At 34.2% G+C, this 16546-nt stretch overlaps 1 protein-coding gene across 2 annotated transcripts; it reads left to right on the top strand.

Moving 5' to 3' along the window:
* On the top strand, positions 1-11677 carry LOC133677167 (SPX domain-containing membrane protein At4g22990-like). Of its 2 annotated transcripts, XM_062099031.1 has the most exons (12): positions 20-273; positions 373-448; positions 1882-1940; positions 2524-2644; positions 2864-3175; positions 3336-3440; positions 3580-4031; positions 4462-4763; positions 5611-5795; positions 10212-10402; positions 10536-10669; positions 11243-11677. In XM_062099031.1, the coding sequence occupies exons 3-12, from the start codon at positions 1888-1890 to the stop codon at positions 11479-11481; spliced, it is 2094 nt and encodes a 697-aa protein (XP_061955015.1). In that variant the 5' UTR covers positions 20-273; positions 373-448; positions 1882-1887; the 3' UTR covers positions 11482-11677. The 2 variants fall into 2 exon arrangements, with proteins under 2 accessions (XP_061955024.1, XP_061955015.1); XM_062099040.1 differs by lacking the exon at positions 373-448 and having other exon boundaries at positions 1-273.
* The last annotated feature ends 4869 nt before the right edge of the window (positions 11678-16546 follow it).

Genomic DNA, 16546 nt, shown 5'->3' with positions numbered 1-16546 from the left:
GAGACAGCAACCAAATCTCGATAAAAAGCCGCTTCTCAGGGTAGAGAAATAAAATAGAATTCCACCCTCCAAAAACTCCCAAACAGACTCTGCTTCTCTTCTCTTCTTCTTCGATTTCATTTTCAGCCAATCTCATTGAAATCGTAAAACGGAATTGAATTCCTATTCTTTCTACCATAGTAAGCTGAGCTGAGTCATTTATAAAATAAAAATAAAGATCCGTTCTCTCAGAGAATTCATTTCCTCCTCTATCTTTCTGGATCCATTTTTCAGGTAAATAAATATCACGGCTCAAACTGAATTCTCCGCTTATTTATAACAATTCACATTCTGTTTGAGTTTGTGATTGTGATTGTTTCTTTGTCGTTTTAGGTGTTCGTTCGTTCGTTGATGGTCATCTAATCTCCTTTTATATTACACCTGGTCATTTCTTTCGAAATTCAATCCGGTAATATATATATATATATATATATATATATATATATTCAATTCTACAAGCTCTGTTTGGTAACTAAGAAAATAAAAACCGATTGAAAAGAAAAAAGAAGAAATGAAATGGAATTCTTGTTAAGCGATGTCTGTTTTCTGTGTTTGCTCACCGTTGTTCAAGAGTGCGCAAGTAAGCTCAGTTTTATTGTATTTTTTTGTTCTTGCGTTTTCACGGTAACCAAACAGCGTCGGACATCTCGCTTCTTGCTGTAAAGTTTGTTGCCAGGAAATCAAGTTTACTTTTGATAATGATTAAGTTTATTTGATGTTTAAAAAAATAAAAATTATTATTTGAAGTTAATAAATGTCTCCTGTATTATAATTTATATATGTCAGCACGTTTCAAAAACAAAATAAAACAATAGAAGAAGAGGTAATGTGATTGATTTTGTCATACTGGAAACTGATTGCTGCTTTGATTAGTTGTGTGGAATGGGTCAAATTAAGTGGCTTATGATAATACGAAACTGATAAGCAGACAGCGATTAGCAAGTCAAAGATGTTTGCTGACTTGTTTAATCTGATTTTTCCGTCCTTGTAAGTCAATAATTAGTGTTAAATGTTTGGTAAAAGTAATTATTTGTGCAGAACCGATTCCCTTTTGTTCTTTAAGCTGAATATTTGCAACTGGAGAGATTTGATTTCCTTCTCCTTCCATTTTTTTTAATTAAAAAAAGGTAGTTTTATTTTTTTTTTAAATGATGGATTAATTGGAGGACATTTGAAAAAATGGGGCTTATTTGGCTATCAATTGAATGCGTCTCCTTATTGGCTAATATACCTTAACTGTTCTGAGGTGTATCATGCACTTGTTTGCTTTGAAATACCTGAAATGGCAGATACCAAGTTTAACTTGGAGATTTTGACAATCGAAGTAGGCATTCGTTTCTGCATTTTTCATCCGTGCCTTTTAAGATTGAATGTCAAGTTGCTTTCGTGTGATACGAATCCATATTGCATTTCCCACGTCATCCGTGTCTCACTAAGCTGGTCCGATCATTTTCAATTGTCTGCATTTTCCTCGATATTTGGCTATGCAATGAGGATTGTCAGCTATGCTTCAAATAGCATTTAGGACTGACTTGTGTTGTTCTCTTTTATGTTTGACAAGTTTACTTGTCTATATGCTTTGACATGGTAAGAAATTGGCAACAGTTCGAAATGTCTAATACTATCCTTGTAAAACTGCATCTTAAGGTTTGTAGAGAGCTATATTCTTTGTGAAAATAACGTGGAGTGCGATGCTTGATTAATTTCCATTTTCTTTCCTTTTTATTCTTCAGGATCAAAACTAGAATTGTGATTGGTTTATTTGAATACAAGTTCTTGCAACGCTATTCTTGTGCCTTTCCCTGCTCTCACTCAAGTTGTGTACCTTTTCTTTTTTGGCAGTAAGAAATGGTTGCCTTTGGGAAAAAGCTGAAGGAAAGACAAATTCAAGAATGGCAAGGGTATGTTTGACATATCAGAACTTTCTGATAAGCATTGTCTACTGTCAGTTCATTTTATTGGCAAAGAACAACCCTCCTCCTCCTGGATTGGCATCATCTTTTAGTTTCAATGATGTTGGGTTTAATTGCTTTTTTTCCCCTTCTGGGTTGATTCTATGTGGAGATGGCAAACGATACTTAAGTTTCATGTATTTGATTTGGAGTCATTAATCCATCTTCTGCGGGGATGTAAAATTTACTACTTTAGTGTGACTTTGGTAAGATTTATAATAATATTTTGAAATAAAATCAGGAAACCAAAACAAATTTTGGGCTTTCTTCCCAGTATTTTTCAAATTAAAATCACACATTTACATGTAGGTCATTAGATTGATAGCAAAAGAGAAATTTAGAGGGTGGTACAGTTGGTGTGGGAATTGTTTCACTTGATTAAGCATGTCACCACGATGTTGTTGCGGCATCCTGGTGGCGACAGTATGAAGTCCAGTGTTCTTGTGCACCATATTGTATAGTTGTGAAGCATTCTCTTTTTGCTCCCTCAAGGTTTGTGTTTTAATTTGTTCATGGATCTGCTTTCTTGTAGATACTATATCAACTACAAATTAATGAAGAAGAAAGTTAGACAGCATGCTCAACAAATTGAAGTTGGAACACAGGATCGCCGGCATGTACTCAAGGATTTCTCAAGAATGTTGGATAATCAGGTATAGAGAAATAATTTGGTACTATAATGTACATATTAATGTATAATGTATGTGTTTTGTTTTGTGCGAAGTGTGTTGCAACTGTATGTTACATCAGAATTCATAAGCCTTTTGTCAATATGATGCTTTCTGCTGTCTTCTTGACAATTCCAAATTCAGTCCCTCACTCGAGGCCGAAACAAAATGTTTTGTAACACGTTTTTGCAATACCAATTTCAGATAGAGAAGATTGTTCTTTTTCTCTTGGAACAACAAGGGCTGCTTGCAAGCAGGATAGCCGAGCTTAATGAGCAGCAGGAGGCTCTTCAGCAGCAGCCAGATATATTTGAAATATCCCAGTTACGAGAAGCTTATAGAGAAGTGGGACGAGATCTTTTAAAGCTTCTCTTTTTTATTGAGATAAACGCCATTGGTCTTCGTAAGATACTGAAGAAGGTTGATAAACGGTTTGGATATAGATTCACTGATTACTATGTCAAAACCCGTGCCAATCATCCCTACTCTCAGCTGCAGCAAGTGTTCAAGCACGTGGTAATATGCCTAAGTCAGTGGCATTCACTATTTTTCTTCTTATTCTGATGCTTGAAAAACTTTCTAGTTGGACCTTTTCCGTTAATATTCTTTCATTTCCAGAAATAGAACCATAGATTTTGAGTTAATGAGTTTTTACTGAATATCAATAAAATTGCAGGGTCTAGGAGCTGTTGTTGGAGCCATATCACGCAATCTGCATGAACTTCAGGAACATCAGGGAAGCTACTTATCAATTTATGATCAGCCTGCTCTTCCCTTCCAGGTTTCCTTTGGTTTCCATAATCCATTTCCTTTTTGAAAGTTCCATCAAATCATGTTGAAGCTTTATATTTTGGTGTGGCAGTGGCCATAAGGTTTGTACTGACCAAGTCACCATGATGTTTGCTGGTGTTAATATGCAGGATCCTGTTGTTGATTCAATGAAAGCAGCAGTTGACAGGCTAACCCACTCAACAAACTTCCTCAACTTCTTGGCACAACATGCACTCATTATGCAAGAAGAGCTACCGACTTTTGAGGAACCTGTTGATGATAAAAAATACCATTTTATATCACTTCTCTTAAACTTAGTCAACACATTTCTTTATATGGTCAATACATATATTATTGTACCTACAGCAGATGACTACTCTATGAGCCTTGGAGCCGCAGCAACAGTTTGTGGTATTGTGATTGGATCAATGGCTGTTGCACAGGTGTTTTCTTCAGTATATTTTAGTGCTTGGTCAAATAAGTCATACTTCAGACCTCTTGTATTCAGCAGCATTGTTCTTTTCATCGGAAATGCCATGTATGCATTGGCATATGACTTTAATTCAATAGCTGTTCTCTTACTTGGCCGTGTTTTCTGTGGGTAAGTAATCCTCATCCTTTTCCTTGTCTTTTAATATCTGATTACATGATGAATAATTTCACTAGTGGTTTGCAGAGTAGTCATCTGCTGCAGAGACAATAAGATACATTTTGAGTAATTTGGCATCATCATGAATTTCATACTGACTTGAATGATCATCACAAAGCATAGTGTTGAGTTCTGGGTTATGATAGACTCGAGTAACCAAATCTTTTGTTGTAAGACATGAAGTGCTCTTTACACACTCACTCACGTGCGCGCGCGCGCGCACACACACGCATACATGCATAGGAACTTCCTAAAGTTCAGTGTAAGAGAATAACCATATGATTAGAGCTCCTTCATAGATTCATAGCTACATGGTGAAAATTTCATTAAATTTGAAGTATTAATTATTCAGGTTGACCTAACCATACTCTTTATGTTGTAGATTGGGTTCTGCCAGAGCTGTTAACCGGCGCTACATCAGTGATTGTGTACCGCTTAAAACACGCATGCAGGCATCAGCAGGTTTTGTTAGTGCCAGTGCTCTTGGAATGGCTTGTGGTCCTGCTCTTGCTGGCTTACTACAAACTAACTTTAAACTTTACAAGCTGACATTCAATCAAGACACTTTGCCAGGCTGGGTTATGTCTCTGGCCTGGCTTATATATTTAGTATGGCTGTGGATCTCATTTAAAGAACCTTCTCATGTGACTGAAGAGAGCAGTGCAGCGCAGGAATCCACTGCTGGTATATTAACTTCTCTCACACTGCATTTAGTTTGATCTTGCACATATACTCATTTACCTTATCAATCTGTAATCATACTGATTCATATCTTTGAACATTTATAAGAGGGAATCGAAGCTGCTTGTTTCACATTGTGATTGCCACTTCCAGTTGTTTTCTTATTCTTTATGTTGTATGGATAGAAAATTCTGATAGATTGCGAATGAAACTACATGAAGCATATCTTGTTTTTGGTTTGATGAAAGCATGTTTAACTCTTAACCAATGATTCAGCTATTAAGCATGTCTTGTTTTTGGTTTGATGAAAGCATGTTTAACTTCTAACAAATGATTCAGCTATTAAGCATGTCTTGTTTTTGGTTGGATGAAAGCATCTTAGACTTTAAACCAATGATTCAACTTATTTCAAACAGTTTAGACATCGTTTATCTATGCAATGAGTTTATTGGACATTTAGGGTCAGTATATTTACTATGCCACATGGTCAATACTTACTGCACTTTCTATCCACTAAGTAAAGCCTAATGGGGTCATGCATCGACATGTTTTTTAAGGCTGAATGACTATTACCACACGCTTGATTTGTCACTCAACAATTGAAATGCTGGGTCACCAAACTTGCTAAGTTTTGGACTAAAGCTAGACTTGTAGAGCTGTAGCTAGGAGAGAACTACTTGTACTTGATGCATGAGTTGAGGTTAGTGATATTTAGGAGGCATGACTGGAATTTTTCAGTTGAACCTTGCCTGCATTCCCCTGCATTCATTATTTACTTAGAATATTATCAGAACATATCCACCAATTTGTAAAAATGTATGATCCAGATTTTGATTCTTGTGAATGACAGAACCAGTAGAAAATGATGTTCTCGAGAAAGGTCTTAAACAACCATTGCTATTGAGTTCAGAAGACAAGCGAGTGACTGAAGATGGTGATGGAGAATTTGATGGCAGTGATGAAGGTCCAGAGGAGGCTCGGGGACCAGCTACATCAATTGGATCAGCATATAGGCTACTTACACCCTCTGTAAAGGTATGGCAATATCATATGAATTTCTAAACTTTCAATAGTTTCATCAGGTTCTATGGAGGAATCTAGTTCATGAGTGATTGCATTAGATGTGGGTGTGGATGTTAGTTTGTGAAACTACTTGGCAGGGGAAAAATTATAATTTGTTAGAACTATGCTGGAAGTGATGGTGTGCAAAAATTTCATCTCTGTCACCAGCGATGTCTCCCAATGGTACGATGTTATTGCTTTGTAAAGGCTGTTTTCTCTGAAAACCACTGGTTAGGACCAGCAGAAAGCTTGTTGGAGACAAAAGTATGGCTTCATGACAAGTTTTGAGTCTTAGGTGGCTGCGGCCTAGTAAGTACTCTAGGAATTCATGCCTAAGGTTCCGGTCATTCTCTTTGTTGGCTTTACCAGCCTTCTATCCCTAACGCATCAAGATTTTCCCTTAATCAGATAATATAGCACTTTATGCTGAGATTTGTGCACGACTGACTTTGTAGTCAGCTTGTGGAATGGAACTTCACTTCAACATACTGGTCGTTATCTAACAGGCTTACTTGTGGAAACACCAAACCTACACCACAAATCACATGTGTATGGTTGGAGACTATGGTGGATAGCCCAACTTGTCACTCATCAGTTGGGAGATTGAGTATTATCTGAGTCTATTTTATTACACTTTTCTTTGGTTTTATTATTGGACTAAGTTTTATCCAATTTTGGACTTCGTTTTATTTTAGTGGGCTGCTAGCAATGTTTTGATTAGGATTTGCATTTGACTATTTAAGTGTGTTTTCTATGGGATTGCCACTTGTTGACGATTGATTAAAGAGACTGTAGAAAAACCTTTCTCCTCTCTTTTCTTCAGCTTCTTCTTCATTGTTGTCCGTATCAAAATTGGTATTAGAGCAGGTTTTGGTTGTTTCTAACAATGAAATGATCCAACCACCCACAACAGCCCCAGAACTGCCCAAAACAACCACCTTCAACTGCTCCTAAACAGACCCAAACACGCCACACTGTCCAGCAGCAAAACAGCCTCTAGCATTGCCCGCAAACCACAACAGAAGCACCACCACCACCAGAAACAGTGGCAGTGGTGGTGGAAACAGTAACAGCACACCAGCAGCGCAGAAACACTGTCAGCAGCAGTGGAATCAAAGACAGCAACACCAGCTGTACTAGCAACAGAAGCAAAGGAAGATGGAACAACCAACTACACCAACATCAAAAATAACTAACAGTCCAAATTTTATGATTCAAGTGGTCTCATTAAGTATATTGGTCGGTAAATCACTCAACATTTAAAAAAGTATGATATAATACTAAAACCCTAATTTGTGATAAGTAATTGGGATTGTAGCCAACTAAATAAAATACCCAACAATAATTAAATCAAGCCTAAAAACAAAACCTAATTAATAAATCTCAACTAAAAATTCAAATAAATTAATCCAAAACATAAAATAAAACTCAATCTTTCAATGGTTTGAGCTATCTTCCATCGTCTATGATCATACGAGTGTGTAAACAATGTCTTGGGTTCGGTGTCCCCGCTAGTTTTACTTGCAAGAATTGTTCTAATCTCATTTGCATCTTTAAACTAGTGTTGTATGCATTTGTGTATTGGTTGTCTAGTGTCCAACCTGGAGTCTACATCTACCATAGACATGACTCTAATTAATGCCTTTAGAACTATTCAGGAGTAATTACAAATTATGTAAGCCCAGATGACTACATTTATGAGAGTGGAATCCATTATAAAGAGTAAGAGAATGAAATGTCATGACTACCGCAACACCCTTTTTAGGTTTTGGTTTGAGAACAATGGTTTCTTGTTAGGTGCTACACCCCACATACGGAATCCTAATAGGACCCAACCTTTTAATGACGACAAGAGCATAAGATTGCTCAATGAAGTATCCAAAATAAGCTCAAGATTTAGTGTTTTAAATGTAAAGGTTTTGGTACGTTGTAGCCAATTGTACCTGTAAGGTCTTAATCATCAAAGAACAAAAAAGGATAGGTGAAGAAAGATTACAGTGATCAAATGTATGAACCTGATCTAAGGATTTTCATGACCTAGACGAGGAGAATGAGGATGGTCTCAATTTATTAGGTTGTGTCTGATTTTTATTCACTAAGATTGAGCAACACATTTTAGAGTTTAGGAGAATTAGGTTAGGTATAGTCAAATGTGCCATTAACACAATCTAAATGAACCGAAAATTAGAGAAGGACTGTTATTTTTCACACCTACATTTAAGTGTTGGGATAAAAATTGCAGGATCATCATAGATAGTGAAAGATGTTCGATATAGTATCTTCTAATATTGTAGTTTGCCTACGCTAAAGTTTCTTTCCTATCCTAAGCTATATAGTATGTCATGGGTTGATAACACCTCCACAACGATCAAGAGACATGTTTGTTCCTTATTAAAGTCATAGACTACCATGATGAGATCTATTATGATGTGATTTGAATGGATATAAGACACGTTATTTTTTTACAAGCTATGACTATATGACTTGGATGTCATCTTTTTGGTCGGTCAACTTTATGTTCTTTCACTTTTAAGAGTAGAAAGATCTAGTTCATTCTATTGCCATCCAAAGCCTAATGATAAGAGCAAGAAAATGAGGAATGTAAGAGAAAAAGACTTTACATAATAAGTTCAAAGGAGTTTAAGGAGGAGGTTTAGAAAGGGTGTGTTATGTTTTAGTTGCAAAGAAAGTCTTTGTAAACTCTTAAAAGGAACCATTTGAAGAGGTAAATATGGATTTTGTGTTTGGGCTTCCACATACCTTAAAGAATGATGATTTTATATTTGTGGTTATTGATTGTTTTTCCAAGATGGTCCACTTCACTCCTTATACCAAGATCTTAGTTGCCTATACAATTGTTAAACTCTATTTTGATGAGATCATTAAATTGTATGACCTTCTCAAAACTATAGTCTTAGATAGAGATGCATGATTTATGAGTTACATTTGGAAGATCCTTTGACATAAAATTGGTAACAAGTTGAAATTTACCGGTGCCTACCACCCTAAAAAAATGGCCAAATTAAGGTGGTCAATCAAAACTTGTACAACCTTTTGAGATGTTTGGTGGACCATAATAAAAGTTGGGGCTTAATTATTTCTCTGGTCTAGTTTTTGTATAATAGCCTTGTTAATAGGTTTATATGCACGAGTCCATAATAAAAGTTGGGACTTAATTATTCCTACGGTCTAGTTTGTTTATAATAGCTTGGTTAATAAGCTTATAAACATGAGTCCATTTGTGTTTATGGTTACAAACCTAGGAAGCTTATAGACTTTTCCATGTCCTCACGATGGGGTGTCCGAGCTAGTTGAGTTTTTTACACAGAGTTCATTTACATATTGAGATCACAAAACAAATTGAAGCAAGTAATATCCAACACAAACTTCAAGTTGATTTACATAAACATCATAATACATTTAATAATGAAGATTATGTCATGATACAGATTAGACCTGAATGATATACTTTTAGAACCAATCAAAAATTGCAAGAACTTAATGTTGGACCATTCAAAGTGTTACAAAGGGTTGGATTGAATGCTTATGTCATTGATCTATCCACAAAATTTGATATTAGCTCCATTTTTAATTTAATATTAAGGATAGTTACATCTATTGACAATTTATCTCAAATTACTCTCTTGAGACCCCTTTGCCCAATTCATTTCTAATGACCCTCTTGAGACCCCTATCCCATTACCCTTTTCATTGGCATAAAAAGAACTAATTAATGCTGGTTTTTACAAATAATCTATTTTTATCATGGATAGTAACTTTCAACAATTCTTAGTTCGTTGGGCAGGGTGACATAATTCTAATTGTACTTGGATCACTAGAAATACATTTTAGCAAATTGATCCTGATTTATGAGAGTTTTATCAAAGCCACTAAAAGCTACATTTCAAGAGGTTGGGTTTCTCTAATAATAGGAGAGGTGGTGAGGGCACCAGTCTCGGGTCACATATCACTAATATGTATGGTTGAAGACAACAAACAATAGCCTAACCCATTACTCTTTAGCTGGGAGATTGAGCATGTTTGCGTCTATTTTAGTGGACTTCAGTTTAGTTTTATTATTGAACTTGATTTATTCTATTTTAGACTTCATCTTATTTTTAGCTCAATTGTTGGTAATATTTTGATTAGAGTTTGCATTAGACGATGTAATTATATTTTTCTACAAGATTGATACTTTTTGATGATTGATTATAGAAATTGCAAACATACATTTCTCTTCTTTGGCTTCATCTTCTCTTATTCTCCTTCTATTATCTTTATCCTCTTCAATTCATTGTTGTGCCGCATCACTTACCTGATTGTGATTTATTCCTGCTTCTCAGCATAACATATCTGCTACTGTCCACTTAAGTTCTTTAATGTCATCAGGTTCAGCTGTTAATATATTTCATGCTCAAATATGCAATGGAGGTTTTACTCTCAGAATCTAGTGTCGTTACCACATACTACTTCAGTTGGTCAACAAGCTCGGTGGCCATTTTTCTTGCGTGCCTAGGGCTAACGGTCCTTCCAGTGAACATAGTTGTTGGAAGCTACATTAGTAACATGTTTGAAGATAGGTAAGTCTTCATACAGGAAGCATGCTTTTGAATCAAATAGAATTCTGTTGTTTTATATCTTTACTTGTCTAAAGCTCTGGAATTGCTTGTCATATCCTACTGATGCAGTTCTTCATTGTTGATCCGACTGCAGGCAAATTTTATTAGCATCAGAAATTATGGTTTGCGTAGGAATACTGCTGAGCTTCCATATAATAAGCCCATACACTGTGCCACAGTATGTCTGTTCTGGACTCATCTTGTTTGTTTCTGCAGAAGTACTTGAAGGTGAGGAACTATTCAATTCTAATGTTTTACTCGTAATAATGAACGTAAAGAAGGGAGGGATTTGGAGGGGAGCAGTGGTCTCCTCCAGAAGTGGAAAATATAATTACATAAAAGATGGGGTCGGGTTGCAGCTCCAAATAAGCTCATCCTGGGCATTCCTCGCATTTTAAAAAGATTTACCTCGCTCCCCTCCTCCTTACTGCAGCCAGATAATTAAGGCCTCTAATCAGAAGAAATCGTTTTTTAAAAAAAAATCAGAAGAAGAGGAGTTAAAAGTTAACCTGTGGAATTGCAATAAACAGTGAGTGACATTAACTATTCCCCTCACCGAAGTGGTTAATGCATCACACTGGGGTACCCTTTTGTTCAAGACACTACAGTCTAGCCATTAACCATTGTGGATGACAGTAAAATATGACGAGACGTGAAGGCTAACGCATAAATGGTATGCATAAAGAGACGAGATTGGCTTTAAAGAAGACCTAGGATTGAATTGCTTTATTGCAGACAAAAAGCAATTAACGTCTGCAGGTTAAATATAACTGAGTTCTGTGGATTTTTCTTTTCATCCAGGCGTCAACTTGTCACTGCTCTCTCGAGTCATGTCATCCAGGCTTTCCCGCGGAACCTATAACGGTGGACTCCTCTCAACAGAAGCTGGGACATTAGCCCGTGTAGTTGCAGACGGCACAATTACGCTGGCTGGGTACTTGGGTGAGAGTAAGCTCTTAAATATCACTCTTCTTCCTTCACTGGTGATTTGCATAGCCTCTATTGTTGCCACCTGCTTTACTTACAACTCTCTCTATTGATCCATATTTTGTAGTCAATCACTGCTCTTTTCAGAACCTTAGTCCTTCAATCTCAAATTTTTATTTCCTTCTTTTTGTTAATATTTGTGTTTTATGTCAGTTCTATAAATTGTAAGAAAGTAGCTCATTGATTCACATTTTTATTTCCATTTTAATAAAAGTTTTATGCATCTGCTATACAGGCTTTAAATTGCTATTTCATATAATTATTTCTACAGAAATTCTTGTTATCGTTCTTTTATTTTATTTTCCCGTTTTGAACCGTGTTTTACCCGTTCTCTGAGCCTAAGCAGAGAACGTGTGCAGTTTGTAGGAATTTCAAACTCCCCCTGAAGATAACAAATTCTCAGAGTAACAAAGAGAGCTGACGTTAGTTCTATTTTTCTCGTTTCAAGTATTTTCCGTTTTCTTTTCAAAATTTAAACTGCAAAATCTGGTAGAATTAAAATAAAATAAAATTACATGGATTAGTTTTCTGATGGCGCACCTTCTTTTTCCCCCCTTGTTTTAACCTCGAAAAATTGAAAGGTAGGCATTACAAACTGATGGGAGACGCCAATATTCACACAAATCAATTGTTATTTAAATCTCCACGTCACGAGGTTACTTGACGTGATTAACATCTAAAAATATCTTGGATAATCAAATAAATAAAAACGATTCTAAATTTAATATTTTTCATTCTCATTCTACATTAATTTATTATATATTTTCTTTCAATTCTCTTACACATTATTTTTTCATTCACCTATTAACTTAAATATTAAAGAAGTTTTTGTTCTCCGATGAACTTATTTTTTTAAAGAAATTATCAAGCTCGTAACCAAGCCTAAATATCAAGCCCGTAATAAAGCTCACACGTGATTCATCATTTTCTTTTTTAATTTTGTGTTTCTAGTTTTTTTTTTATATTTTGTTTTAGGAAATTCTAAACACGAATCAAAATTAATCTTTACATAACAGGAGAGAAGGATACAAAAAAAAAAAAAAAGAGGGATTTCGCGAAACACTTAAAATATCATGAGGTCATTACTAGAATTACTTCTGGACTTCTCTTTATGTAAACAATAGTTAATTACATCAACTAAAAGTCTCGAATCACTTAAAAGTGCCATAAATATATACACTAAAATTAAACATACAACATTTTGTTGTATCCTTGTGGATTGTGGCGGAGCAAGAGGTTTTTAAATGAGAGGATAAATTATTAACAAATATTATATTATATAAACATGCATTAGAAATCAATTCAAAACATATATATTAATTCATATCAAGTAAAATTAATTTAAAAATCTTTTCAAAATGAAAAAAATTATATTATAATTGTTCTTTTCAAGTTTTTATATTTTGAAACCGCTTCATAATAGCTTCAATATCAATCTTATCGAGGATATCTTTCTCAATATATACAACCAAACTATTATTCATCCACTTATCTCTCATCTTGTTCCGCAATCTACTCTTGACAATATGCATAGCAGAAAAAACTTTCTCCACTGTAGCAGTTGCAACTGGTAGAAGTAAGGATAATTTGATAAGCATATATACTGATAGAAATATCAAATTCTTCTTTGTTTTTACCATTTTCTCTGCAAGACTAGCAATACCTTCAATACCAGAGAACTCATCATCACTACGTAGATCAATAATATAAGTATCAAGTTGGTCACCAAGTACCATAAGGTCTCCACTATAGAGAATTCACTAGGATAAAAAAGAGCAACATGAATAAGCTTTTCTTTGTTAAAAGAAGAGAAAGAGTTATTTGGGCTTAAACATGCCACACAAAAAAGTAACTCCGTACTCATCTCGGTAAAACAATCATCCAACTCAGTAAGTTGGATGCCAATGATATTGTTAAACAATTCATAACGGAAATAGTGTAAGTTTGTAATCCCTTGAGATTTTCGCCTTGAACGCCCACGAAGCTTGTACTCATCATCCATGTTTAGAATATCAATATCATGTTTGATGCAAAAAGATGACACTTCTTCCCGTAAAAATTCTCACTCATAATTTTGAATCGTTCCTTTGATGTTTTCAATAAACTCATAGCATTTTTTATGTCTTGATCTTTTTTTTGTAATGCTTGTGAGAACTCATTAGTAACTACTAGTATCCTTCTCAAACAATGAAGCATGAACACAAAATTAAATGATTCCATAATACCTGTTAAAACGACCACTTTTGTTCTCTGTTCTGAGTTCATCCCATCCTCCCTTATAATCTCAAGCACAACAAGAATTGATGAAAACATTGCAAGTAGACGAATAATTATAACATAGTGGAAGCCCCAACGGGTATCACCATACCTTCTAAGAGAAGTTTCTTGATTTAGGCCTCGTCCACTAGAAATTTCTTCATTTTCAAGTCCTTCAATAATTCTAGCATATTATTTTTCTCTAATCACCTCCATCATTTTACATGATGCTCCAACTATGTTTATAATGCTAAAAATAAAATTGAAGACATCTCCAACTTCATTATGCTTCTTTGTAACAGCCATAAGAGTCAATTGAAGTCTGTGAGCAAAAAAATATACATAACATGCACTTGAATTGTTATTTAGAATAAGTGCTTTCAAGCCATTGAATTCACCTCGCATGTTACGAGCTACATCATATCCCTGACCACGCAATCTTGATATGCTTAGGCCATGTTTAGAAAACAAAGTTTCAATAGCTACCTTGAGTAAACTAGCAGTTGTATCTGACACATGTTGAATGCCAAGAAAATGTTTAATTATATGTTCATTGTTGTCTACATATCGTATAACAACTGTCATTTGTTCCTTGATTAATATGTCATGTGAATCATCAATTAAAATTGAAAATAATGAGTCACCTAGATCTTTGATAATCACATTTGTAATCTCCTCTACAACAGCTTGAGTAATGTTTTTTTGAATATCTGGAGAAGTTAATTTGTTATATTTAGGAGCTTCACTAAAAGTAACTCTTTTAATAGCTTCATTATTTTTGGAAAGGAAATGCAAGAGCTCTAGATAATTTCCTTGCTTGCTTGAACATTCACATTCATTATGGCCACGAAATGGAAGTCCTCGGTGTAACAAAAAACAAGCACACTCTATTGAAGCATTCAATCGAGTTCGATAATTACTTTGACTCTTTACTGTATGCTCAGATAACAAAGTCATGATACGTTTTTTTTCATTCATCAAATTCTCATATTTTATCCGAGCTGCAATGTGACTACTATTAGACTTTTCAATATGAAGATCAAATCTTTCCCTTTTTTTTCAATTTAAAAACCCATCACTCACAAACGAATCAACACTCCCTTTTGACTTGAAGAGGTAACAATACAAGCAAAAGGCAACATCTTTGGCTATGTTGTACTCTAACCATATTGGGTATGCATCAAACCAAACCGGATTAAAGGGTTGTAGTGTTGATATATTCCCAAATTATTTTTGAGGAAAATCATAGTGTGAAGGTTGACAAGGACCTTTTTGTAGATAAGCTCTTTGGATTGCATCCCTATCATTTATATGGTACTCATAAATTGGTCTTCTTAAGCCAAAGTCAGCAAGGAGAGTGTCGAGATTGATTTCAATATGACTTTTCTTTGAACTTGATTGAGTTACATGACTTGAAGCTTTGATTGACTCTTCATCCTCAAGGGATTTACCCTTGAAATACTTGTCTAGTGACTTGTTAATTTAATATGAACCTGCTGAATTTTTTTATCATCATTAGTGTCTACATAATAATTAACACAACTACACAATAATTCATTGTTAAATAAAAGTTAGTTGAGTTACACAATAATTCTAAATCTTCCATATGAAATTAATAGCAAAATACACGTCAATTCATTAAAATCAAAATCTATTTCAATTCATATCTATATGTACATATTAAGTATGTTGATTAAATTATACTTAATCATTTCTAGATATTTAATTAAGGAACAATGCTTAGTGTATGTGTAAGAGGAACAATACTTGAAAAACATGTTTTCTACTTGATATTTTACTTACAAACAAATCATGTGAAAATATTAAATTTCAATAAACTACTCTGTCAATGCAAGAGATGTCAAGAGTAGTGGTTTTGCATGAATATTAATTTATTTCTTTATAATAAGAAAAGAAACATTTAATTTATTAAATTAGCATATTTAAACATTTATTTTGAATATATTTAAACATATTCATAACAAAACCCTTAAATTATCATAAACCCTAATATTTTTAATAAGTAATTATAAAAGAATAAAACTAAAATTAGACAATAAAATAAATAGAAAAGATAAAGAGAATTTACCTAAAGTATAAAACAAAAGGCAAAAAAGATTAATTGATAAGAAATTTACATATAGGAGACAAGGAGAGGCAAGAACGGCAGCTAAAAAAAAAGCCTCTTTGTTTTGTTAGACAAGAGAAACAAAAGGAAAAGGGGAAAAAGTTAGGGAGTTGTGTGTGTGTGTGTGTGTGTGTGTGTGTGTGTATATATATATATAAGTCAAGTGAGTCAACAATAATAAAAGACAAAAACTTTCCTTACCTATAGCAATAATTCACTCCCACTAATATTTTAATATTTTAATAAAAAAAATTAAGGCGGCAATTGCCCTCTTTTAACTCACTGTGATTCCGCCACTGCTTGAGGATGAGATTTTATAAGTGATAATACATGAAAAAAACTATTGTATTTTATACAATGTACATATCTTCTAAATATTTTTATAAATATCTTTGATATTTATAAAATATTTATATTAAGTATTTTATAACTTAAATGTTTATTTTATATACATATTAAGTCTATATAAACTTATCTCTCTAGAAGCATTAAAAAAAAGGTTAGATCGCTCGTCTCTTTAGAGAACACAAAATACAATACTATTCTAATACAAAATTTAAACAAGATTTAAAGAATATATAAGCCAAGAGAATATATACTCATTCTCCAAAGTTCTATGGATCCAGTTTTATCAGCTCATGAAAAACACCCTCAATCTTTTTACTAAGGATTTTTTAGTCTCATCATTGATGCTATTTGCGGGAAACTAATAAAAAAAAAACCATCAATTGTTC

Source organism: Populus nigra, chromosome 1 (assembly GCF_951802175.1).
Source record: "Populus nigra chromosome 1, ddPopNigr1.1, whole genome shotgun sequence".
Classification (NCBI taxonomy): Eukaryota; Viridiplantae; Streptophyta; class Magnoliopsida; order Malpighiales; family Salicaceae; genus Populus; species Populus nigra.
Note: the sequence above shows the minus strand (reverse complement) of the source record. Positions and strands in the feature narration are given on the sequence as shown.